The 27,068-nt window shown below is 32.4% G+C and overlaps 2 protein-coding genes and 1 pseudogene across 7 annotated transcripts; 2 read left to right on the plus strand and 1 right to left on the minus strand.

Annotated features, from left to right (window-relative positions):
* Window positions 1-677: 677 nt before the first annotated feature.
* On the minus strand, window positions 678-2,756 carry LOC133674012 (pentatricopeptide repeat-containing protein At1g20230-like; annotated as a pseudogene).
* An 11,453-nt stretch (window positions 2,757-14,209) lies between these two features.
* LOC133674293 (subtilisin-like protease SBT2.5) lies at window positions 14,210-22,317 on the plus strand. 2 transcript variants are annotated; one of them, XM_062095340.1, is made up of 12 exons: window positions 14,210-14,491; window positions 14,612-14,740; window positions 15,213-15,430; window positions 16,449-16,593; window positions 16,711-17,105; window positions 17,377-17,472; window positions 17,567-17,639; window positions 18,264-18,549; window positions 19,517-19,842; window positions 20,023-20,290; window positions 20,720-21,001; window positions 21,690-22,317. In XM_062095340.1, exons 3-12 carry the CDS (start codon window positions 15,255-15,257, stop codon window positions 22,094-22,096), a joined length of 2,454 nt encoding a protein of 817 aa, XP_061951324.1. In that variant the 5' UTR covers window positions 14,210-14,491; window positions 14,612-14,740; window positions 15,213-15,254; the 3' UTR covers window positions 22,097-22,317. The 2 variants fall into 2 exon arrangements, with proteins under 2 accessions (XP_061951324.1, XP_061951325.1); XM_062095341.1 differs by having other exon boundaries at window positions 14,308-14,440.
* Window positions 22,318-23,045: 728 nt separating this feature from the next.
* LOC133674226 (uncharacterized) lies at window positions 23,046-26,662 on the plus strand. Of its 5 annotated transcripts, none has more exons than XR_009835170.1 (8): window positions 23,046-23,199; window positions 23,640-23,730; window positions 24,018-24,137; window positions 24,231-24,309; window positions 24,795-24,881; window positions 25,372-25,524; window positions 26,081-26,190; window positions 26,286-26,382. XR_009835170.1 is itself a non-coding variant. In XM_062095247.1 (8 exons), exons 2-8 carry the CDS (start codon window positions 23,675-23,677, stop codon window positions 26,395-26,397), a joined length of 648 nt encoding a protein of 215 aa, XP_061951231.1. In that variant the 5' UTR covers window positions 23,046-23,199; window positions 23,640-23,674; the 3' UTR covers window positions 26,398-26,662. The 5 variants fall into 5 exon arrangements, 4 of the variants coding, with proteins under 4 accessions (XP_061951231.1, XP_061951233.1, XP_061951232.1 ...); XM_062095247.1 differs by having other exon boundaries at window positions 26,081-26,121; window positions 26,286-26,662; XM_062095249.1 differs by having other exon boundaries at window positions 25,462-25,524; window positions 26,081-26,121; window positions 26,286-26,662.
* The last annotated feature ends 406 nt before the right edge of the window (window positions 26,663-27,068 follow it).

Consider the following 27,068-nt stretch of genomic DNA (forward strand, 5'->3'; position numbering starts at 1 on the left):
ATTGCCTCCTTGGTGTTATTATGGTCCTAGGCACTATTTGGCAATTTGGTGCATCGCAGGTTATACCGCAGCAAAAAAATATTGTTATTTGTGTTTTTATTGGCGAAACGCAAGTTGTACTGCGTTGCCAACGGGCATTTAGCTCATGTAAGATGCACCTGACCTTCTTCCCTCAGGAATAAAATACAATCAACTTGATGTGCACATGCCGGAGTAAACACTGATTCAAGAAGCCAGCTGCGTACTGCAGCCTGTTTAGCTTTCGCCATTGCTTGAGCTTCAAAGCATTCACCTTGTCATCAGCATAAGCCACATTGACCACATTCAGACTGGATCCAACAATCACTCTGTTCAAATCTATAAGAAGGTCCCAAATCATACATCTGCAGAAAACTATTTAGCATACTTGAGCTTCCTTGAAACACTTTATTCAAGGCAGAGATTAGAGAAACCATATCGTTGAGAAATTCAAATCTTTATAACCAACTAGTTGAGTTGAAATATGAACAATGAATATCAGATAACAAGTCAATAAATAAATAAATACCTCAACGTATTTAGTTAAAGAGACAGAGTATATCGCTGAGAAATTTTTCAAATGAATTTATTTACTTCTAAAATACAAAGTATAAGGAGATATGTCTTTTTTATCTTCACTGTATCTATCTGTTTTATCCTAAGACAGTGAATAAACGCTAAAAATCAACAAACAAATCATATGCACAAGTTTATCATGGCAGAAGATTTAAATTGCTCAGTATCCTCTCTAATGCTACAATTTTTACAATCCACATTGAGTCATTAGCAGCTCAGTCAATGCACTTATAATTTGAGCTTGAATCAAAATGCTGCAGACCTTAGAATAGATACCTCCTTTTAAATATGCTTTTTCAAAGGACTGAGTTAAATGACTGAGACTGAACTTCAACTGCTGTCCAACTTAAAGTTTTGATCATGTCCATAATCTCTTCAATCCTTGAGTATATATGAAAAATTCACCATAGCTAACTTTTCAATTGTTCCCTTAACTTCAATCAGACTAAGGCCAGGCTCCTTCTTCAATCCGCTGCCCTTCAACAGCTTCCATGCCTCTGCAACACCATCCCACATTTCATCTGAAGCATACAAGTTTGATAACAGAACACAGGGTGATGGTATCACTGACTGAAGTTTCAGAAGTTGTCTAGCTAAACATTTCCCAGCATCAATGTCTCCATGCAACCGACATGAAGACAGAAAGCTACCTGAAACAAAAGGATCGTGGCCAAAAGGAAATTTCTTCATGTACTCTTCTGCCTCTTTTAATCTTCCGGCTCGTCCCAGCAAATCGATGAGACTAGAAAAAACCTCTATTTGAGGAGAAATCCCACAAGTTTCTTCCGTAGAATTGAAAATAGACTCGCCCCTCATCCACTAGCTCTGCATGATTGCAAGCTGTTAAAAGGCCAACAAACGTTACGAAATCTGGCTTTACTCCCGTTGTCTTCAACTTCACCAAAAGCCCCATTGCCTTCCTCCGAAACCCATGATTTTCGAATAAAATCATGATATTCCACGAAACAAGATTTCGATGCTCCATCTTGTTGAATATACCATGAGCCTTTGCAATGCAACCACATTTAGCATACATGTTTACACACCAACATCTTGATACAACCTTGTCCTAATCAAATGACCAAACCTGCTTTCCATTGCTTATCGACACAAGCCTAGAACAGGCAGCAAGAGCACTAGCAAAAGTAAAGTCATTGTCCTCACGCTACATCCATTCAAGAGAAACAGTAATAGTCCAATTTTCTTTAGAAAAATTAGAGGTGGAAAAAAAAATCCCTTCTCAGGTATATTGCTTGGCAATGCAAAACTTCCCTCTTCTCAGATCATCACTACCATTACAAGTCCTCAACAGACCCAGAGAAGAAAATCTATCAGGCAAAAAACCCTCTTGATGCATCATTATGAACATTTCAAATCCCTTCTCAGGTTACTGATTCTCAACAAACCCTGTAATCAAAGCTTAATTTACAAGCAACAACATTAAGCTCTAATGCTTCGTTAGATACCAACAAAGCATCACTACCCTGACCACACTATGCGCGCGCGCGCACTCATTAGGCACAAGTTTCAGTTTTGAAAACAACTCGACTGCGAAAACGGGTTCTCCACTCCGTTCACGGAAATAATAGCTGACCATGAAACCAGATTCATACTTTGCTGCGGTTGCATGCAGTGTGAGACTGATGGAAACTCAAGAGAAAAATAGGTTTATAGAAGTTTTGAAAGGTGTTTGATATTTTATTTCTTATTGCTTGATGAAATTTCAATACATCTTGACTATTTATAACCTTTCAATAAAGCTTAATAAGAGTTTTAATTATTAAAAAATAACTAATAAGAGTACATCTAAACTATGGTAACAAATCAGAACTCAAAACTCAAGTCAGAAACAAGTTTTGCCCGGGTTGAGTTGCTGCCTTCAAGGCTTTTTCCGTATACAAGTCCTCTTAAGTTTAGACTTTACTTGTCCTTTTACGTGTAGGATACTTCCTCTTTCTTTCTCTCCAGTTTCCGCAAGGATTCAGCCCCCTATAGCCGACTTAAAGGTGCCAGAAATCCCCTTCCCACTGGGACTGTTCTGCCGACTTTGCTGCTGCACCTCTTTCTTTCGCTAGGATTTCTTCTTCTGCCTTTGCTGCTGATTTCTGGTCTACCTTGATCCTCGTCAGAGACCTTGTCTTATTGCCTTGGTTTTTGAACATCGGTGTAATAAGGATCCAAGAAGTTCCGGACTATTGTTTCATCACCAGGGAGCAGCTTGAGCTGATGAGACTGGGAGAACAAGTAACTATTGAATTTCATGGGCTGGTTTGGTTTTAGTTTTGGGTCTTCAATAAGTTTATAGCTTTTTATTTCATTAACCTTGTTATATTTGTTTGCTGGCCCAGTAGGGTTTGTGGTTTCAATAGAGAGACCCACTGAAATTGCTCTTAAACGTAGAGAGGTTGAGACTGAAGCTGAAGGGTGGCAGTCAAGGATGGCAATTTATCCCTGCGTAAATCCATCTTCAATCATCCGAATGAAGGGGTGATATGGAAGGATCTTTGATGAGGCTGGAAAATATTCTCAATAGAAAGATTAGGGGTATTGTTTGCAGGCGGATAAAATTAGAATCGGAGGATTTAGTGGGTCCAACAATATCTTCAAGAAAAATATTAAACTTAAAGTCAATAAAATATTTGTACAGGTAATAAGAGAAAGGTGAGGAGAGGAAAGTATTTTCTAGAATTAAATATTTCGTAAACCTTACTTAAAAGTTTTGTATTAAATTTGTATTGAATCTTGTGTTGACTAAAGATATAAAATTAAGAGAAATGAACTCTAGCATACATTTATTTTTAAGAGATGAAGCTCTGTTTACAACTTTACATAGATTTTTTAAAAATAAATATATTAAAAAAATATATAAGGTATTAAATATAAATATCTCTTAAGTATTTATGTTATAAAATATTTATAAAAATATGTATGTTATATAAAATATGTGAATAATTTTTTCATATATCATCAGAGCTTCCAAATCTTGCAACACAAATGTATTTGGAAGACTTGACCTAACAAGAGGGGGACTTCTTACAATAGGTAATGTTACATTTTGTATATTATTAAAGCCTCCAAGTTACAATGGTATTTTTTTGTGTGCACAAACCGCCATAAAAGTAGTTTGTATTCCTAGTCCATGGAGTATAGTTGTAAATATAATCATGGATATAAAGTGCATTTGGAAACGCAGACCAATCTATATTTTTAAAAAAATTAAATTTTTTGTTAAAAATTAAATTTTTTATGTTTTGAATTGTTTTGATACGCTGATCTTAAAAATAATTTTAAAAAAATAAATAATATTATTTTAATATAATTTTAAATAAAAAAACATTTTAAAAAACAACCACAACTTCAATTCTACACAGTGACGTTTTCATAGCCTAAAGGTTTTGTTATCTATGCAAGGAGCTTTTAAAAAATATAAATAAACTAACTTTTTACATTTTATTTTTACACAATTTTCCATGGACGATGTCAATCTTTCCCCTAAAGATTTTTTCCAGCCTCGTCAAGAGGCGCCGTCAATCTTCATATATGTAAAGGTGGATGTGGAAAAGGGCAAGAAAAAAATCTCCATGGATTCAAGCATGGAGGAGGGTATCCTCGATTCGTGTGTGTATAATTTTATCATGTCTAAAATATTCTTGTAGTTTTTTTTCTAATATTTTTTTTTTTTAGGAATGAACTTGTCCGGCATGCTTGAAGGAGATGGACTCGATTTTAAGCCTGCATGAGTTGCTGCTTATTTGTACTTTTAGTAAGATCACAACACATTTGCTCTCAAGAATTGAAAGAAGGAGAAAACTACAGTCATAGTTTATAATGATTCTACTACACTGATGACCCTCACTAGCAAGCAAGTAGCAACAATTAAATCCTCGGGTCTGCTTTCTATTATGGACTTGAGATTCAGTTTCAATTCTGCACCAAATCATAGGCTACCAAGTTTTTTTTAAAAAAAAAAGAGAGAGAAAATTCGCTAGATTTGTTACCACACCTCAACATCTTGTGTATTTAGAGAACCAATTCTCCTCGATCTATACTAGGTTATTATTTTCCATGCTAAGTTGCTTTATGGATTTTAAAAAATCGAGTATAAAAAAAAAGTTCACATGAATTCTTTAGCTTTATTATTTAATTTTGTTTTTTATTAACATGGAGGTATGAGTTAACTTACGTGCATCTCGACTAATCCTACGAGCTATGAAGTTAACGACCATGTAAGTCTCTAGTGACCTTGAAATTTGTAAAACTCGAACTGATGATTTTTATAGGACAAACTCAAAGTCTTACCAATTGAATTACACCGCTCAGAGTTAGTTTTGTTATTAACCCTAATTAAATAGGGTAAAATTGAAATTCTTTATCCCGAGCCTTTATTTAGCATGAACTCAAATTAAATCCCATAAAAATTATTTTAATATGATATAATTAATTTAAAAAATGTAAAAACAATTTAAAGAATCGGTAGAAATATGTTTCTGCTTTACTCACAAAATTAACTAAAGTTAGATTGAATAGATGGAGCAGACAATCATGCAGCAAATTGAATGCTGTAGTTATGCTCATGATTCATCGAATCCAAAAAGGAGAGAAAAGCAAATAAAATATGGGATTATTGAGGATGATGATTTGGTTGGTAATCAATTAGCCAAAAACATAAATGAAAAGAAAAGTCCAAAACCTTTTGTCCCCTTGACATCATCTCTTGTTCCCCTTTTTAACAGAAAACCGTGTGATAGGCCATTCCCCTCAATGCATCCAAGTCTTACCCATTTGCTTGTCCTATTCACACACACACACATGCTGCCTATGGGCCATCAAATGTTCATATCCATGCCATGGCACTATAAAGAGTTTCGAAATTGTTGTTCAATGTTTTGGTTCAAGCTCTATCCATGATTATTAAACCAGACTCGGGTTGATTTGAGATAAAATTCAAGTTAAAAATTAACCGAGTTTAAGAATTAAATTGGGTATTTAAGCTTAATAACCAACGAGGAGGAAGGCTGGAGGCAATCTTATGTTATTTGACAGTAAGTATTCTAAGTTTCGATCTTGATATAAAATGTAATAAAAATTCTTTATATATAAGAATACATTGGATCCAATTGACCCATAATGTCCTGACTCTTGTCGGTCTCTTCATCCCCACCTCATGATTATCATCCATGATAATCAATGTTTATTCCTTCTTTTTTTTGGTAAATGTTGATGCCCCCATGACCACACATGCACCTATCTTTTCCACAGCTAGGAAAAAGGTGATTTCTTTGGGAAATGAATGAACACTCGTATTGCTATTGTTTTACCTCGATGAACAGGAATATGACATAAAAAAAGGAAAAAAATGTGTAGCTACAGAAGATTATTTACTATGTTCATTTTAGTGTTTATTCACTTTAATTTATTTGGAATCAAGAAATAACTCTCATGAGTGGATAAAGGAAGGTGTGTCCTATTATTACCATCATCAATATAATTACCATAATTATCAATAATATTACCATCATAATTAATATCATTGTTATCATTACTATGTAGATATTGCTACTCTTTTTTTTTATTACTATTATTCAAAAATTATAAATGAAAAATAATTTATTTAGAGTATAAGAAAAAAAAAAGCCATAGATATTAACAATTGAGCACCATGAAATTTTTATTTTTTTCACACATATCATACTCGTATCATCGCCCCCATGAATAATAAAAAGTTTTCTTCAATTTAAATAAGAAGAAATCATTGCCATAATCTAGTAATAACTTGAAACAATAGTTTAGTAGTTTTTTAGAATAGTTAAATTTTGAAATTTCATTCAATTGAGTATTTAAGAATTAAGAATAGCTAACCCTATTGCGTGACTCTTAGGGAATGTTTATTTTTGTGGTCTAGCATGTTTTTTAAATTATTTTTATTTAAAAAAATATTAAATTAATTTATTTTTTAATAATTTTAAAGTATTGATGTTAGAAATTTAAAAAAATATATAATTCTAATATATTTACAATTATAAATCATTTGAAAAAAAAAATTATGAACCGCGTATACTTAAATTTGACAAAATACTTGTCATGTCATGAAATTTCTTGGATGTGATGTAGCTGGTGGATTGCATGAATTTCATAATATATATTCTTTTAATATAAGGAATCATTTTCAGCCACTAAATGGTCTTTAATCAAATCACATGTGATGTGTAAGCATCACGACAACTTTGGTAGGGGCAACCCTCACATGTCCTCAACGGTTGGAAAGCTCCAAAACTCTTCCATGGCCGGAACTACAATAACAAACAAAAAAAATATCCATACACACAAATAAAGTTATGGTGGACAGGATATCAATTTATTGCTGATGATTTATCCAAGACTTCAAAAAAAAAAATTCAGCATGCGACCCTTGTTCGAGTTTAGGGATGGCAATTTAATTAAAACATGATGAATATCAATTTAAATAAATAAGATATATATATATATATATATATATATATATATATATAAACAACTGTGTTTTTTTTAATATAATAATATATACACACACATATACTTCATTATGTGTTACATTAGGGCCATGTTTGTTTCCCGGAATTCATTTTCCGGGAAACCACTTTCCAAACTTTCCTGTGTTTGTTTGACATTAGGAAAGTTGGTCAACGGAAAACACTTTCCGGTCAACGGAAACACTTTTCAGTCAACGGAAAACACTTTCCAGTCAAAGAAAAATTTGGTTTGATTTCTAGGAAAGTGTTTTCCCTTTTGGCTGTGTTTGTTTTCCGGAAAGTGGTTTCCGGGAAACCACTTTCCAAACTTTCTTGTGTTTGTTTGCTATTGGAAAAGTTGGTCAACGGAAAACACTTTCCAGTCAAAGGAAAATTTGGCTTGGTTTTCAGGAAAGTGTTTTCCTGAAAAATTTGGGCGGAAAACACTTTCCGGAAGTTGTGAAAAATTTAGAAATGTCATTATTTGCTAATTATATCAAATTTAATCCTCAAACTTTTGATTGTTATATATAATTTGTTTTGAATATTTATTTTTTAATTTCATCTCTTAAAATTTAATTTTTATATTAATTTTGGTCCTTATTTTTATAATTGCTATTTGCTTTTTTCTTATCATTTTTTTATTGAAATTTTTTATCTATCAAATTTGGTCCTCATTCTTTTGATTTTTACTTATTTTATTTGAAATAATTTATAAAATGTTAATTATTATTATTTTAATTTCTTCACCTTTCATTTTTTTTAATTTTTTAGATTTGATCTCTATTATTTTGATTATTATTTATTTTATTTCATATAATTTATGAAATTATATTTTTTTTTCAATTTTATTCTCATTCAAATTTTTAATTTGTAAGATTTGTTCCTCATTATTTTAATAAACTTGAAAAAATAAAATATTAATAAGTTATTTTCCAGCTCATTTTCCATAACATAACCAAACACTGGAAAGTGTTTTCCAACTTATTTTCCATTACACTACCAAACATCGGAAAATACTTTCCCAGAATTCACTTTCCCCGGAATTCACTTTCCAAAAGGAAACTACTTTCCTGCAAACAAACGGAGCCTAGATGCCTTTGTGTGAACTCTATTTAATTTTTTCCACCGCCTTTTCTCACCACTTTGACCATATTCTATGAGTCATGTAGAGGCAAAGAATGTTGTAGAGTCGGAATTTTTTACGAATTTGATCCCAATTTACTATGGAATTCGTAATTATTTTATGGTCATAAGAACATATGGTAAATTTTAAAAGTAAAATAGATGTGCCTGATTTGAGAAGATTTGGATCTAATTTGTGGTTTTTTTTCTAATTTTTAAAAATAAAAATGTTTCAATAAGAGCTTGTTTGTTGAAAAAAATATACATTTTAATTTTTTAGAAAACTATATAATAACTTATTATTAGATAATGTAATCCAAGATGATAATTACATTTTTCTTCTGCATTGATACTTTGTTTTTTTACACAATTCACCTAAAAAACAAACAAGTTTTAAGTCTCGACCTAAAATCTTTACCTACACTCTCAATTTGAGCAAAATCTCAAATGATCCTACAGCAATTTTTTCATGAAACTTCATGTGCAATTCTAAACTGTCTTCGAATCTCATAGCTTGATCCCATCAATGTCCACTTTTTTCCTTAAAAGAAAAAAAAAGTTGCAAAGTAAAATATATTTTTTCTTTTATATTCAGGGCTTAGGGTTTTAAATGGTGAGTCGAACAGGGTAAAAATTATTTATATTCTATCACATTAAACACATATTAAGAAGTTGAGGAAGCATTGTAACTTGTGATTTTGAGTTTGTTTTAAAATTATATTTAACTTTAAAAAATTGATATTTTTTACTATTTTTAAATAATTTTGATGTGTTTCTTAAAAAAAATAAAATTATTTAATATATTTTTAAATAAAAAATATTTTAAAAAAATACATTACATTACAATCTAAAAATATATTTAAGTGATTACAATCTAAAAATATATTTAAGTGACTGTACTTCTTGTCCAAAACTTCAGACATGATGACTGTGTTCCAGTCAACACATTATGTCTCAAAAACTAACAATTTTTTTCCCAGCTGACCAGTCAATTGCAATATATACAAAATATTGAAGGGGAGACCCTCCATGCCCATCACCAAGTGTATGTGTGTGTATAAATAGTAATATGTAAAATTTATTTATTTATTTATTTATTTATTGTTGAGAGTTTCGTTGGACTTTGGATTATACAATTATAATAGCTCTTTCCAATATATAATAATAGTCAAATAAATTAAAATTACTGAGATTCAAACCTATTTTACTAAAACAATTATGAAATACACGATCATTGGTCATACTAGCTTGTGCACGCACAATTCACTTGCAACAAAGGTTAGCTTGCAAAAAATAAGTTATTGTTTGTTAATTGTTTTATGGGTTTTTTATTATGACAAATCCCCATTTTACTTAAATATATGAAGAAAATTATAAATATATTTAAAAAACATCAATTTAATATTTTTTTCAATAAAAAAATATTTAAAACACTTTAAAAAAAAATAGAAAAAACACGATATTAAATAGAAAATTAGCTCATAAAAACGATCATGAGCATAATACTTGCTTGCATGATGCAACATTAGGGAGCACTTTTCCTCCCTCTATTGATGCAACGAAGATTTGCATACTTGGAAGCTTGAAAAAGACTGCATTAATTAGTCAAGTCCCACCATAAAGGTAAAGGTCGGTCCATGCCCGGACACCCAGGAAAGGATACTCGAATTAATTCAATACAAAATCATTACTCTTCTTCGAATCTAAAAGTTTTTAGCTTTCGGCTGCTTGCGCCAATCAAGGAAACCCATCAAGTATTTGTTTTTTTTTTAATTATTTTTTTTATTCTCATAGTCAAGTACTAGTATTTTTCCATCAACTCTTGTAAATTTAACATATTTTGATTAATGTCAAATATTTTAAAAAATATAATATATTTTAAGCATACATATAAATCATAATTTAAAAAAAAACTTATTAGTAGATCTCATTAATCTGATGATCCGTATGTATTCTGATTTTTTTTATCATATTTTATTAAGGCTTAGCATAATTCGCTTGTTCTTCATTTAATTAAAAACAAGCTACATATCCATATTAGACTGAGAGATTATAAGAATTGTATTCGTAGCTACCAATGATCATATTAAAATTAAAGTTAAATAAATAACAATTAAAAGGGATTAGAGTTTCTCTATACACACAAATTCATAACATTGTAAATTACTACATACTAGACTGGCTATTAAAGATAATACAGTTTTTCATAAGGTCTTCTAGTTATTATCAGATTGATCGCGCACAAATCAATCTTTTAATATTTTTAAAATACAATGAAATTATTAAACTGTTTTTTTAAAAAAAATTAAACTGGCATCAATCTAGCATTTTAATAAATATAAAATATAATTAAAAAATCAAAAGCGGCCGGTGCATGTAACACACGTGCCAACATGAGTTATCTACTATAGTGAATTGCCACCTTTCACGGCCGCGTTGGAAGCACCCTGTCATACTCTTTCTGGTGGTCAGACCTGTGTACTTAGCGATGCAACGGTTGGACTTTAATAAACCTTTTATTCTTCTTTCTCTTTTCTTCTCGAGTTTCATGCTGGTCATTCAATAAAGGTGTCAATGTCGTTTGTTTTTTTTTTTAATTCAATCCGGTCTTAATTTTTTTTATTGATATTTTTTGTAATTTTTTTTTTGATATTTTTGTTTAATTTCATCCATCATCATTTGATTTCATTTAATTTTTATATCATATCTGGTTATCATTTTTTAATTGCTATTTGTAATTGAACTTTATTTTAAATTTTATCCTTCAACATTTGGTTTCAATCTATTTTCATATCAAATTTGGTCCCTATATTTTTTTATTTGTTTTGTTTTGTAACCTTTTTTTTTTTCAATTTTATCTCTCAATATTTAGTTAATTGAGAGTTTTGCCTCGTGAATTTTCTTCTACTGGGTTAGTCTCGGGCTTATGATCAAGGTCACAAATTTTAAAAGTTAGTGCGAATTGACTTTGGTCTATATCATTTTTAAAAATATTCTTTCAATTTCATGCTTCATCATTTGATTGATTGAGAATCAGTCTTCATATTTCTTCTTCTTCTTACTTTTATTTACAGAGAATTATCTCAATCCTATATCCATGGTCGCGGGGATGGTAGATTAAGTTAGGTTAACTCAAGTCATTTTCATTGATTTTTTTAGAAAGAACTTTTTTTTTCATTTTTTTCATTCAATATTAATTTATTTGATAATTGAGTTTTGTAATTTTATTTAATTTATTTTCGACAATGTTACCCCGTGTATCACGACCAGGTCACATATTTTGCATGCTAGCTGAACTAGGCTTTAATCGAGTTTTTTTATCTTTTTAAAATTGTTTTTTATTTTATAATTCAATATTTTATTTTATAAAAATTGAGTTTAAGATTTTTTTCATTTTACTTTTTAACAGGTTATTATCTTCTCATTTAGTTTTTTTTTGGCTATCAAATAATATCATGAAACCTTTTAATAATAGCTGGAGGATTTCTTCCTTGATATTGAAAAATATTTATTTTTTGAGTTAATCATTACTAGTTTTTTTACTAGTATTTTTATTATTTATATCATGGAATTAATAACCCAATTCTCTGTTTTTCTATTTTAGAAACGCTGACCTCATCCAAGTAAAATTTTTTACATCGAAAAAGAATTGAGCTGGCATGCAGCGTAACATGTGCCGCTCATTTGGTTAAATTGTAAAAGAAAAGTAATTTTGTAGAGGACAAACTCGTTAAATAGAGTCACCAATGGACAACCGAATCATTTATGTAATCATATTTGTTGTTAGGAGTCGGTCTTACCTGGTTCAGAGACGCCAGTTGTCTTCTTCAAGGCGTGGTCTTTATCGATTCTTGTCTTTCAACTAAACCAGAAAATGACGTCGTTCAAACAAAATTATCACACTTTCAGGAGAAGACTATCAAGCTCATCTCATAAAAAAAAAAAAACAGAAAATGGAACTCAAAATCCCATGAATTCTTAGAGATTCATACTCTCATTTGTTCATTAGAGAATAATTATCCTTAATCAGTTTCTTATTACATTAGATCATGTAGTCTTTTGGTACCCAAAGCTACACCTCGTTGATACTCTCTGAGATGTCACAGGTCCACCTGATCAATTTGTTTGCTGTCCATGTTACTGCTTCTAGTTTGAAAGATGGTTTGGAAAGAAAAGGTGTTTTTAAAAAATTTAAAATTTATTTTTAAAATTTTATTTATTTATGTTTTAGATCGCTTTGAAATACTAATTTTAAAATTGATTTTTAAAAAATAAAAAAATATCATTTTTATATATTTTAACATGAAAAACACTTTAAAAAATAACGGTAACCATATTTTCAAACAGAGCTGAATGTAATAGAGAATTTTGAAATTATATTTCTTATAGACGCCGCAATCCAAACATAAACTTGTTAATAAATTATATTTTATGTTTAGTTATTATCTCGTGATAAAAATATAAAGATGTGAAAACAAATATTTTTTAATTTTTATTTTTAAAGTATGAAACTTCATTTAAAAAATTCAAAAACATATTTATTTTTTGTTTTTATTTCTGTTTTATTATCCAAACATGTTTTTAATTACTTCATTTATTTTATTATTCTATTTCTAGAATATTGCTCAAACACAATAGTTTATTTAAAATTTAATAGGAGAGATATTTTTAATCTTATATGTAAAAGTTGATTCGAAATTTTATTTACCATTAAACGTAAAAGTTGATTTGAAAATTTACTGACCATTAAAACTTAGACAATAATTTTCTTATGATGAAGTGGATTTGGGTTTCAATGACTAATTTATTTGATTATTGCATGATATAAGAAACTTTTATATTATACGGTTTAAAATTCAAAAAAACTTTTTTCTCACTTCATGCAATAAATAATTTCATGTTCTGTGGTAGGTGAGAATTAAATTGTTGCACGTAAATTCTGGCACGAGGTGCTTGGAGATTTTAGAATAATAAAAATCATAAAGACTGAAGGATATTCTTGTCATTGCACATGAATCTCCTGTGACAGGGTGCGCGCCAATCTTCTCTCCCCTCCTCCTTCCCCACCTCAAAAAAATAAATAAAGATAAATACTATTAAAAAAAATAACATTTATTGATTCATAATGAAATATAATATTATAATATTTGACTCAAAATCCAATAAAAATATCTATTAACATAAACTGTAAGAAAATAGTAATATGGATAATTTATTTTATTATTCAATTTCATCATTTGTTCACATCATAAAAAAATACATTTATTATTTGTGCAAGAAATTAAAGATCATATGATTTCCTCACCCTTAAAATCCAGAATTTATTATTTTTAGAAACATGCTATGATCTCATTAGTCTCCTCGAAACTATTGTCCTAACCTCAATTCTTGTACAAGTTGATATGTCGTGTGATAAATGATGAATTATTGGTTTCAAATATATTAAACAATTAATCATGCTAGTGTATGGTTTTTAAAATAACAAAGATATTTTCTTTAATTTTTCATTTTATTTTTTATATTAGTACACCAGGAGATTAAAAAAATACATAAATTTAGTATTTTTAAATAAAAAATAATTACAAAATACTTTAAAAAACAAGTTAAACTACCAAAATAAATAAACACATCTTAAAAGTTAAGTTAATGAAATTCTTTCCCAAATTTGCAGGTATATATTGCTTTTTTTTTTACTTCTATTAATTTTAGAATATGCTGTAAAACTAAAGCCACTTTCTTGGAATTGCAAGAATTTCTTTTTTCACCACCTAGCTTGATATTTAAGTTCAGAATAACATGCTTTTACCATCGAATTGATTCCCAATATTTTTTTAAAATCAAGAAATTAATCTATACTATAACTATGTTTAATGACCGGGTTTTAAACTAGAAGAAATTTTTTTTACTAGAAGAAATTCTCGATATATATATATATATTTTTTATTACTAGAAGAAATTCTTGTGATATAGTATTACTTAATTTAATAATAAGTGTATACGCCAGCCCATCATCTTCGGTCCTTTGTCTGTAAATCACTGATCTCTCTTTATGATTATTAATTAATTAATTAATAATATATAAAAAACCTGACAACCTCACTCTCTCTTTAGTCTCTACTCTCACGCTCTCTCTCTCTCTTACTCTTTGCTTAAGCCTTACACAGACTCTATTTCTTCTTTCATTTGCTAAGGAATGCAAATGCAAATGACAATGATCAGCAGCGACTAAAGCTGTACTTGCTTTTGCTATCTGAATGTGAAGTTATTTGCTTTTCTTCTTCTTTGTGAGCAAAGATATCAACTTTTTGGGTTATTTTATTTGATGGGATCTTTCTTTAGTGCCCCAGGAAATGTAGATTCTTTGCTTGTTTAAGTTCTTGATAGATTTGATTTTCTTTCTGCAGATTTAGTTGCTGAAGATTGCTTTATCTGGTTTGGTTTGGTTTGGTGTGTTGTGGTTAATGTAAGTACAGAGAGACAGACAGCTGGCTGTTACTGTACTTTGAGCAGATCAGCTTCTTCCTCTGTATTTGGTAAGTGATACTAGTTAATGTTTAGCTTGGATGATTCGTTAGTGTTCAAGCTTGGAACTTACTACCTGGGACAATCAAGAACTGATGATTTCATTCTTTGAAACTCTAGTCTGTCTTATTTTAGAGGTGGTTTGTGCAAATAATCTGATCTCTTATAGAAAGTGTTTTACTTTTCTTTGTTTTTTTTAATGGGGGGTTTTTTCTGTGATTTTGTAGCACTATTTTTGAGTTTAAAGTTCTTGAAGTGGTTGAGATTTGGGTTGTTTTTAACTAACTAACTAACTAACTAATCAAGTGTTTTGATGAGGAAAACTTATTATACTTATAAGTATTATTTTATTTTTCTTTGGTCAAAAAAAGAAAAAAGAAAAAAAGAGAAACTGGGTTGTCATGATTTTTTTTTATAAAGATTTTAAGTTTAATGTGTTACAATATGGAGCTGACTGTTTTTTGAATGTGATGGATGGTGCAGGTATTGTGGGAGATAACAGAAGTTGGCACTTGGTTAGTGAAAATGAGGATGGTGGAGTTTTGGTGTGCAATTCTTGTCTTATTTGCTTTGTTGATAAATGGGAAAGCAGAGGTTTATATTGTGACTATGGTGGGAGAGCCTGTCATAAGTTATACAGGAGGCATACCTGGTTTTGAAGCCACTGCCGTGGAATCTGACGAGACGCTTGACGCCACCAGGTAGGTACTTGCAACTTGCAAGTTTCTCTGCTTTTGATTGCTTGTAGCTTTGTTGTACTAATCCTTGATTCTGGAAAATGTGTTTTCTGGTTGAAACATCCTATTCAAATGACTATTCGAAACTTTAATTTAACGGTTGTTTTTCAAATGATCATAATGTGTTATTTGTGAGCTGTGATCATGTACTTCTTCATGCTCGCAATTTGATATGGATCATAAAGGTTGACAAGTCATCCCTCTTTACCGGAAGTAGGCTATTAGTAATGAGCACCTTGGAGGAAGGTCAGAATATAAATAAAAGGGCACTGTAAGGGTCCATTCTCTTCATGCTCAAAGTTTGATATGGATCATAAAGGTTGATAAATCATACCTCTTCACCGGCAGCAAGCTATTATTTACTAGAACCTAGGAGGAAAGTCGGAGTAGAAATAAAGGGCATTGTAAGAGAAAATTATTAGGTGAACTAGGTTCACCTAATAATCTCTCGCATTGTAAGGGTTGTGTGCTGTGTGTCTTCAGTTCCATGTTTATGTTCTCTTTGCATCTGATTTTCCAATCATTGACCTTCCCTTTACCATCAGCCAATGTTGGTAGACTATAACTGCTTTGGGATTTTAGTGTAAATCTTACAGGGTTGTATCACCCATTTGAATTACTGCTCGGTAGCATTAATCAACCACTGGTTGTGGTTGTTAGACATGCATGCATGTCTAGTTATCCAGTCAAGCATTTGACCCTGGACTCTTTTGAACAGATTATTTGAGGTTATTCTAACAGCAACCTTGTACTCTGTCATGAAATCTTATTCAAGTGTTTCTCATTCTTCAATTGGTGTTTCATGCACCTTATTCCTTCAAATCTGATTTAGGTTCTTTGTTGTTTTGCCCTCTTTCGTTGTATAACCTCGCTTCACGATTTTTTTAGATAAAAGACTGATACCATGATTGATGATGGAATAGATAGAATTGGTTCAAACTGTTTCGCTCCACTCATCCACTCTCTTTGTACCATTTTTCAGTCAATTGGTCACGTCCTATGCCCAGCACCTTGAACAGAAACATGATATACTTCTTGATTCACTGTTTGACCGTGGGACCTACAAGAAACTCTACAGCTATAAACATCTTATAAATGGCTTTGCAGTTCATATTTCCCCAGATCAGGTGAAACCATGAATTACTACTCTTTTTGTACCTTTGTCTCTAATGATATTCTTAAATAATGACTTATTATTTTTCTTTCTATTTTTATATCCTCACATTGTTCCAATATATTAGTAGGCAGAAACCCTGAGGCGTACCAGTGATGTGAAATCTGTGGAGAGAGATTGGAAGGTGAGGAGACTTACAACGCACACCCCACAGTTTCTGGGGCTTCCAACTGGGGTTTGGCCAACAGGGGGTGGCTTTGATAGGGCTGGAGAAGACATTATAATAGGATTCGTAGACTCAGGAATTTTTCCACGCCATCCAAGCTTTGGATCTCACAATGCAGACCCATATGGGCCTCTTCCAAAATACAGAGGAAAATGTGAAGTTGATCCTGATACCAAGAGAGAATTCTGTAACGGAAAGATCATTGGGGCCCAGCATTTTGCTGAAGCTGCAATTGCTGCTGGGGCATTCAATCCTTCCATTGATTTTGCTTCTCCCATGGATGGAGATGGGCATGGAAGGTTAGAACCTATGCCATCTATATATGCAATTTCTATCCAAAAACTGTGGTACCATTTAATCCTTAATTTTTTTTTTATCAGAATGGAATTTTAATCTGTTACTATTGCTTGCATGACAAGGTCAATTTAATGGTTTCACAAAATAAAATTTGAGGAGTGCACGGGAAAGGAAAAAAACAACTATTTTCATTGGCACCAAGAGAAAAAGAATTGTATTAAACAAATTCAATCTAATACTACTTCCTTTGTTTTTTCTGTAACTGCGTTCCAGTCACACAGCAGCTATTGCAGCTGGAAATAATGGTATTCCGGTGAGAATTCACGGCCATGAATTTGGGAAAGCAAGTGGGATGGCTCCCCGTGCTAGGTGAGCATAAGAACAACTTATTGATCATATTCCCTTTGAAATCTTCATATCATGTCCTTTCTTTGACGTGACATTCAATCTTGTTTTTGACCAGGATTGCTGTATACAAGGCACTCTATAGGCTTTTTGGAGGCTTCATTGCAGATGTGGTAGCTGCTATTGATCAGGTGTGTGCTCATATGGTTGCTAACAACCGTAACAGATTTGAGGATGGTGTTGCACAACTTGTCATTCTTCTTGTCATCTTCTTATACGCTTAAGTCTTGCAGCAGAATATTGCCTGTAATCTTGTCCTTGTTACAATATAATCAACACCTGAGCCGCTGTTTGGGATTGCAGCCCAAACATGGGTTGGCCAAAATTCAAATTTTTTTTTTGCTTAAAATTATTATTTTTATGTTTTCGGATCATTTTAATACGTTGATAATAAAAAATGAGTTTAAAAAGTGAAAAAAAAATATTATTTTAATGCATTTCTAAGCGAAAAGCACTTTGAAAAGCAACCGCCACCACACTCTCAAACACCCCTTCACTGAGATTTGATGGGCCCTTTTATGGCTATATACTATGAGTGATCTGAGGCTACTTACAAAGAAAAGGCTTCCCTCTTCTCTCTCTCTCTTTTTTATGCTAGAAAAATCTTCTTATTGTATCTCCATGCTAAACTGAGTACAAAACATGTGACACACCTGCCCTGGATTTGTTATTCGCTATTGAAATAAAACAAAATATATTTTTGACGGCTATCTCTTTATTGAACAAATTCAACCTGTGAAAACTTTTGTGAATAGGCTGTTCATGATGGAGTGGATATACTCAACCTCTCAGTGGGTCCAAATAGTCCTCCAGCGACCACGACGACAACATATTTGAACCCTTTTGATGCTACACTTCTTGGAGCTGTGAAAGCAGGTGTATTTGTTGTACAGGCAGCTGGAAATGGTGGTCCTTTTCCAAAAACTCTGGTTTCATATAGCCCTTGGATAACATCTGTGGCTGCTGCAATTGATGACCGGAGATACAAGAACCATCTGTTCCTGGGAAATGGCAAAATTTTAACTGGAATCGGTTTGTCACGTAAGTTGTACCTACTTGAGCTTTTGGTTCTTCTAATTTGATAGCCTTTGGGAAGAGAAACTGCATGATGCGGGGCACTGTTCAACAACAGTTGAGAAAGAATGTTGATGCAAAAACTAAATGTGGCAACTTTAAAGTTTCTCAACCTATTCTATTCACATTGTATTTGTCAGGAAGATTGATTAGAATAGAACGTTTGTCCTTTGTTAAAGTGGATTAAGCAGTAATTTCATGTTTTCACCACCCCCCGCCTTGTTTTTCTTGTTGTTTCTAGTGGCTTCATTTTCCTTTTGTTTTTGGCGTTACCTTGACATATTGATATTCTTCAGACTATGGTTGAATTTTTCTATAGCTCCATGTAAGAACCAAATGGTACCCCCTTTTCTAGTGGAATCAAGTGTGAAAATGAATCTCTGGGATGGTTTATTGTGAACGACCAAAGACAGTGCACGATAAATATGACTTCTTTTAGTCATTCTAATTGCTTATAATCTTTGGATCTACCTAGTGAGAAAAAAATGGTTCATTTCCTTATCTATTGTTCTACAAGCTAAAATTTAGCTTTAGCAGTCTAGAAGCAAACTGCAAATCTTCTGAAGTGTCTGTTTTGTCATATTCTAGCCTCTAGGAGTGAATGGATTTCATGACCAACTTTAGAGACATGCCGTTGATGAACTAAAATGTTTTAAATATTCTCAAATCCTGATATGCTTGCCCACATTTGAGCAGTTTTTGCCTTCTCAAATTCAGAAGAGCGTATTTGTTGAACACATGCCCTTATTTAGGCCAACAATTTTCCATCATAAAATTCATGAATTTTGTTATTTGTTTGTAAGAAATCTCAGTCCGGTTCCTTAATTTATAGCTATTTCTTTAAGAAAGTTCTTGCTTGTAATTGCATAGCAACTTTGATTATCCACCAGTATCTTGATTCTAACTGTGAAATGGGTGTAATGGTTTTCTGCAGCTTGTACACATCCTAATCAAACATATACCTTGGTTGCTGCAAATGATGTACTGCTTGATTCTTCAGTGATGAAGTACAGTCCTTCAGACTGCCAAAGACCAGAAGTGTTGAACAAGAACTTGGTGGAGGGGAACATTCTTCTTTGTGGTTATTCCTTTAATTTTGTCGTTGGTACCGCATCTATCAAGAAAGTCTCAGAAACAGCCAAGAGTCTTGGTGCAATTGGATTTGTTCTTGCTGTGGAAAATGTTTCTCCTGGAACGAAGTTTGATCCTGTCCCTGTTGGTATTCCTGGGATTCTAATCACAGATGTGACAAAATCGATGGTAACTTCTCACTCATTTATCTTAAATTTTGTATTTTCATATTGCCTTTGTCTTGTTATATTCTTGTATATCTTCATGGTCTTGTCTCCCCCACCCCCCTAAATCACACAGAAATTTTTGGCAGTTGTGTTGGATTCTTATAGTAATTTGAGTTGGTGCTTGAGCATCATGTCATTACAGGATCTTATAGACTATTACAACACCTCTACACCAAGAGATTGGACTGGACGAGTGAAGAGTTTCAATGGTACAGGAAGTATTGGGAATGGCTTGGAGCCTATTCTCCATAAATCAGCACCACAAGTAGCATTATTCTCTGCTCGAGGGCCCAACATAAAAGATTTCAGATTCCAAGATGCTGATCTTCTCAAACCAGATATCCTGGCTCCTGGATCTCTCATATGGGCTGCCTGGTCTCCTAATGGAACAGATGAGCCAAATTATGTTGGTAAGTGAGATAGTAGTTTTTTTTTTCTTTTTTTTTTTCCTGAACACAAATAGTTCAAATTCAGTATCTCATTAAGGCAATAATCTTTGGTTTCACATCCCATTTTCTTGGTCTAGAAGAGCAACCAATTCAAGGAACTTTGTATAACTTCTTGGGAGTGAGGAGGCAATTGGGGCGTTTAGAGTCTCTTGACTTAAATTTTATCTGGGATCTGGGTCATTTAAAAGGAGGGTTTTAAACTCTTGCAATATTTTATTTCTCAGTTCTGTTTAAGGAAGTAGATGTTCTATGCAGTTGAAAAAACATATTTATTTTTATCATTAAAATTTGAAAGAGAATATGGAGCTTCATGGGGGAGAAAAAGGAGATACTGTTGTACTCCTTGGAATTGATATATCTGCATCCTAAGCATCTATTAACTTTGAGCAGGAGAAGGATTTGCCATGATGTCCGGAACTAGCATGGCAGCGCCACATATAGCAGGGATAGCTGCTCTTGTAAAGCAGAAGCACCCTCATTGGAGTCCTGCTGCCATCAAATCAGCCTTAATGACAACATCAACAAATCTGGACAGAGCAGGAAGGCCCCTTCAAGCACAGCAATATTCTGAAACTGAAGCCATGAAGCTGGTCACGGCGACACCCTTTGATTATGGGAGTGGTCATGTTAACCCAAGGGCTGCTCTGGACCCCGGACTCATATTTGATGCAGGTATGATACTCACGCTTGATGTGTACTCGTGATGTGCTTGGAGTGGTTGATTGCGTCCAAGTTATTGCTAATTTAGTTTCACAATGTGGAGTCCTTCAAAGTGACCTAGTGGATTAACTTTGAATGTTCTTGGCTACATGTCCAAGTAGATTTGGTGCAAAAAAACCTAGTAAGTAGCAAAGAAACTGAAGCCATAATTTTGCAGCAGATTTTTTTGCAGGTCCGTACTGTAAAATTTGGGTCATTGGCCAAAGATAAAAAGCCATGGTTTTCTCTGCTGTATATGGCTTCATCTGCGTGTTAAGCAATAATGCCATATTAGCGAATCTTAACTCAAGTAAGGCGGTATCGATGTATAGCTACTAATTCTGGAGGTTATAAAGGGTTATGATGTAAAAACAGAAACTAGAAGGAAACATAACAAAAGATCTTGGAGGAGACTATGTTAATGATCCAATGAGCAAAGAACTTGAATGTTCTTTGCAACCTGCCATATTAGCGAACCCTAGCAGACTCTACCTGAATCATTTTTTTCCCATGCCTTAAAAGTGTAGTAAAATGAGGGCAGACACACTATGGTTTCCAGCCCGAAGTTATAAGCATCTGTCAGTTTCATTTGGTGTATATATAGTTAACCAAAACCTGAAATGTCTTCCTGACTTCATTTTTATAACTTGTGTTATTGCAGGTTATGAGGATTACTTGGGTTTCTTGTGCACAACTCCTGGCATCGATGTCCATGAGATACGTAACTACACAAACACACCATGCAACTACAGTATGGGTCATCCATCGAATCTCAACACCCCATCAATCACTGTTTCCCATCTAGTGAAAACGCAAACAGTGACTCGCAGAGTCACAAATGTTGCGGAGGAAGAAACCTATGTGATCACAGCCAGAATGCAACCAGCCGTTGCCATTGAAGCTAATCCCCCAGCCATGACCCTGAGACCCGGCGCATCAAGGAAGTTCACAGTGAGTCTCACTGTTCGATCAGTAACTGGAACATACAGTTTCGGAGAAATTTTGATGAAAGGCAGCAGGGGTCACAAAGTAAGGATCCCAGTAGTAGCAATGGGATATTGGCGATAGAACAGGGTTGGTTTGTCATCTAAATTAAGGTTAATGGTTATAATATTCTTTGTAACATGTGGTAATAAGATACAAGGCTAGGTATATTTGTTCGAAATATATACGTGGAATAGCTGTAAAGATAACCAGTGCATGGAAGATACTCGTACTAGTTTCTTCCCATCATAAGTTTTGCTAATTTGTTTAGTAATTTAATAAGATGCTTATGATTTATGTATTAAGATATATATATTTTCCTTTTCATGTATTATTATTTCTGTATTAGGGCAATTTTTCTGTTATTCACCTTATTAAATATCGCAGATATTATTTAGTATTGAGGTAGTTTTTATTTTTTTTATCTAATCGCAGATGCTTGCTCAAAACTTGATTTTGATGAAGTTAAAATAATTATTTATTTTGTATTTAAAATTTTATTTTATAATATTTTTAATTAAATATTTTTTAAAATATATATTTTTAAAACCATAACAAAAAATATCTATTAATTTCTTTTTAAACAGCAACCGGAAAATCTATTTTAATGCCAAACACATTATGTGAACCTGTTTGGAAATATTATCGTAACTTGCTATTTATAAATATAAATTTATATAAGCAATAAAATGAGCATGGCTTTTCATGTCAGGTTAATTTCCTTGGGTCGCTCATGTAATAATATATATATATTTTTTTATCTTTGAAATTAGATCAAATGGATTTGTATTATATTTGATCAGGTTAATAAATTTACTAAAAATATGGCGGATTAATTACGTTTATCAAATCAATATCTTATTTAATTCAACTTGTGTAAGGTTTCAAGTCAAACCCACTAATAATATAGGGTTTAACAATCATGATTTTTAGATTTTCAGAGTGATAAGTCAATAAAGCATAATTTCTAGATAGTTTTAGACAAAAAGACCCAATTGAGAAATATAAGATACAATGAAGATAAAATTAATTTTATAAGGATGAAATTGAGAATTAAATAATACAATAAGAACTAAAAACGAGTTTTCCCAGACTATAAACACACTGAACACACAAGTCAAACTCTCTCTAACAATCACCCGCGTGCGCGCTCCTTCACTGGCAGCGCCGCCCCTCTCATTTTAACGGTCAGATAAAACAGCCTCTCTCTCGTTGGGTTCCTCTCTTTCCTTTCAAAATATTTTCTTGAAGCATTTTTCGGACAAAATAACAGAAAACTTGTTTGTCCAATGAATTCTTTAATAGAGTCCGATGTGCGCAGAGATTGTTAATAAAATGCACGTTACCTGTTCGATAAAATGTCTCAAAGAATATTTTTTTTGTTTTTTTTTCCCTGTCGTGTCTTGTCTGATTCCTGTTTGTTAAAATGTCAAAAACAAATTCTTGTTTAATTTGATTTCTAATTCTCTACAAGGGAAACTCTTTTCGCATTGTTTTTTAAAGGTTCTTTGCTTGAATGCAAATCTTGAATATATATTGGGCTGCCTTTGTATCTTCTCTAGATTGGTATGTTGAAGAGAGAACCTGTTACATTGAATAACAAGAAATATATGTTTGCCTTGTGCAGTACAATTGAAAGGTGTGTTCTTTTCAATTCATCAAATGGAGGAGAAATCATTTTTGGATAGAATGCTTGGTCATCTACGAGGAACATGCAAGTAGGAATTATTACTGTCAATATAAATCCTTTCCTTGTAAAATGTTTTAATGCAGTACAGTTTGTATCACTTTCTTGCTTCTAGTGATAGAGTTTTGTTGTATTGCCTTTTTTTTACTACTGTATGATCAATTTCTTTTACTGTGATTCAATTTAAAACCCCCTAATTATAAATTTGTCTTTCAAATGTTTATAGAATCATTTAAGAAGCTGGCTTGTTTCTTTAAAAACTTTAGCAAAGGGGCATCTTATCTTTTCTTTGTTTGCCTTTTTTATTTGAAATTCAAGGTACTATACTGGGTATCCTAAAGATCTTGGGCCATCACGGGTTATTCACTTTACGTCAGAGCGTGAGTTTGTCCAACTTCTTCACCAAGGCTACCCGGTGGTTGTTGCTTTTACCATCAGGTGACCAGGAAGTGAATGGCCACCTACTATGTTGCTTCCTTAATCATGATAATATGATGTCATTTCTCTGACTACGCATCTTTGATAATGCAGAGGCAATTACACCAAACACCTAGACCGTGTTCTTGAGGAAGCTGCTGCTGAGTTTTATCCACATGTAAAAGTTTTGCGTGTAAGTTGTTTCTGTTGAATGAGTTCATCTTGTAATGTATTAAAAGAATTCTTATTTCTCACATCATTGGAATTATCAAAACCTGATATGGTTTTATCTTTATCTTCTGTTTTTTTAATAAATGAGTGGTAGATTATGGTCTTAAATTAAGGTTGTATTTGAAAGAAATTTTTGACACGGAAACCCAAGGAATTGGATCCTTTTTGGATGACCTTTCCTAAGTGAGCACCCAAAATGGGTTTCATTTGGAAGATTGTGAAGAAAGCCACCAAATGCCAGAGTAAAGACTTCTGATGATAGGAAGCCCATTTTGTGTGTGCATCAGATACTATAAATTTTTTTTGGTACTGCCTGTGCATGTTCAGAGTCATGTGTACAGGGTCAGGGCATATCTTTTATAATTTTACAAGTTTCATTGTTACCATCTACAGTATATTTAGCATTCTTAATATTTTGATCATGATTTTTGATGTCGGTGTTTCCAGGTTGAATGTCCAAAATATCCTGGTTTTTGTATAACACGGCAGAGGAAGGAATATCCATTCATTGAAATATTTCATAGCCCAGAACAAGTAATATATTCTTCTCTACCAATTTCTTTGTTCAAGGTCTTCATGTCACTATGCCATATCTATGTCACGTACCCTTAACCAGTTGTAGAAGACGAAGGTTGTTTCTCATGTTATTAAGAGGGGTGGGTGATTGTCTATTAAGTGCTTAAGTTTAGAACTCAGTAGAATCTTTCTTTCATTTAGCTTACAAATTTTACTGCAAGATCAGATAGAGAAATAATGTTGGTGTCTTCTAGGGTTGGTATATAGGTTTTCTAATGAAAGGCTTTTTTGCTTGCTTGGGGCTGGTGGTTGTTGGCATCCTTGCTTAGACAAGATAAAAATAAAAAATAAAGCAAATGGCAAGCGAAGGGCAACTGCTGTTTTCTTGGTATGGTGAAATGAGCTTTTTGGATACGGAATAATTTTGTACTACTTTTTTATTTGAGCTGATCCTTTTGTGCCTCAAACAACAAATAAAGAATGGATCAGATTGCCCTGCATGTTTCAGGTGTCACTTGGGAAATTGGTACTATCAGCATGCTCTATTGACATTGCTATTCAGAGCTGCTTAACAATTATAATGGTTCTCCTGGTGCAGGCAGCTAACCAGGGAAGGGTTGCTGATCCAAACATCACAAAATACTCTGTTAAGGTTCTACCTGTGAGTACTGGATCTTGCTTATCTTTCACAGGGTTGATAATTTGACTAGTACTCATCATAGATTCTCTTTCCGCTCTTTCATGCTTTTCCAGAATAACGGTCACAGCATGTTCACAAATTTGTATGATTTGTTTGTTGGAAACGATTTGCTATTAAACAGGGTTATCTTGACAGTCATAGGTAGATGAAACTGTGGTGTTTTGCTTAGTTGATTGCATCTGCATGATAGTTTTATTGTTTTATGGTCATGATTTTGTTAAGAAATTTTAAATAAACTATGACAAAACAGATTAAGAAATTATGGAGTTGTATATTACTATTGCAAAATGCTAGTAAATCTTCTTCTTCTTCTTTTTTTTTTTAAAGATGATTGGAACTTCAAATCTTTTCATAAAAAGGCTGCTCATGGATATATAATTCCTGTACCCCATTTTTTAACTGAGAATGGTAACTGAATTTTCATTTTACCATTAGCAAGGTAAAGTAATGTATACGACAATGATCCCAATGTCATTGTGGCAAGCAGCTAGACTAAGGCTTCATTTGTTTTTTGCAGCCAACTGCGCAGTTGGCCACAAAGACAAACAAGCAGCTAGAGTAAGGCTTCATTTGTTTTGCAGCCAACTGTGCGGTTGGCCACAAAGAAAAACAGGCTCTAAATCAGAAGTCAGGATTCAATGAAGTTCTATTGAAACAATGTCTTTTCCTTGTGTGCCATTGATGGCAACATCTAACTTATTCTTGTATCTTTACTTGTCCAGTTCAACTATGACCAGAGTGCATATGGATTCAGAGAATTTTTCAAGCGCCATGGCATACGATCGTCACCAGATCCAAAGTAAAAAGACTGTCAGAAAAGTACTTGGTATGTAATATATGGTTTAATTAAGAACCATGTCTTGTTAAAAAAAAAAAATGGCTGATAAGCATTAGTAGTTTAAGATTAGTGTCTTGTATATGGTTCAAGTGAATTTTATCATGTTCTGAACTTCATGTCCACTCGAACTCTTTTACTGTGAATGAAGTTTGAAACATGTATCGTATTTTGTTTCAAAAAATGCTCTTTTTTCTAGTCAAATTTTCCAAAATTATTCCTAAAGTGAATACTAAGAGGCATGTATAAACTAATACTTTTATAGATTCAATTGTCGTTTAGTGACTGTCTAGAAGAATTAAGAATTGTTGTAGAAATTGGTTTTTAAAGTGTATTAAAATAATATAATTTTTAAAAAAATTATTTTTAATATTAATTCTAAAAAAATAAAATAAAAATTAATTTAAAGTTAATATTTTTTTATTTTTTAAAAGCACTGTAACATCAACCATGATTTTATAATTATAGCAAAAAAAAATAAAAATAAAAAGGTAAGAGTCTATGCAAAGAAAAGACAGCTATTCAAATCAAGAGTAGTCTATGTCATATTACAGACGAAAATGATTTAAGTTATAAATGAGTATAAATAAGTATGTATTAAATAATAATTTCTAAATGCTAGATTACAAGAACTAAGTTCTAATTAGCTCTTCTTTATTCTATGTTAGAC

The sequence above is a fragment of the Populus nigra genome, chromosome 15 (assembly GCF_951802175.1).
Source record: "Populus nigra chromosome 15, ddPopNigr1.1, whole genome shotgun sequence".
NCBI classification, from domain to species: domain Eukaryota; kingdom Viridiplantae; phylum Streptophyta; class Magnoliopsida; order Malpighiales; family Salicaceae; genus Populus; species Populus nigra.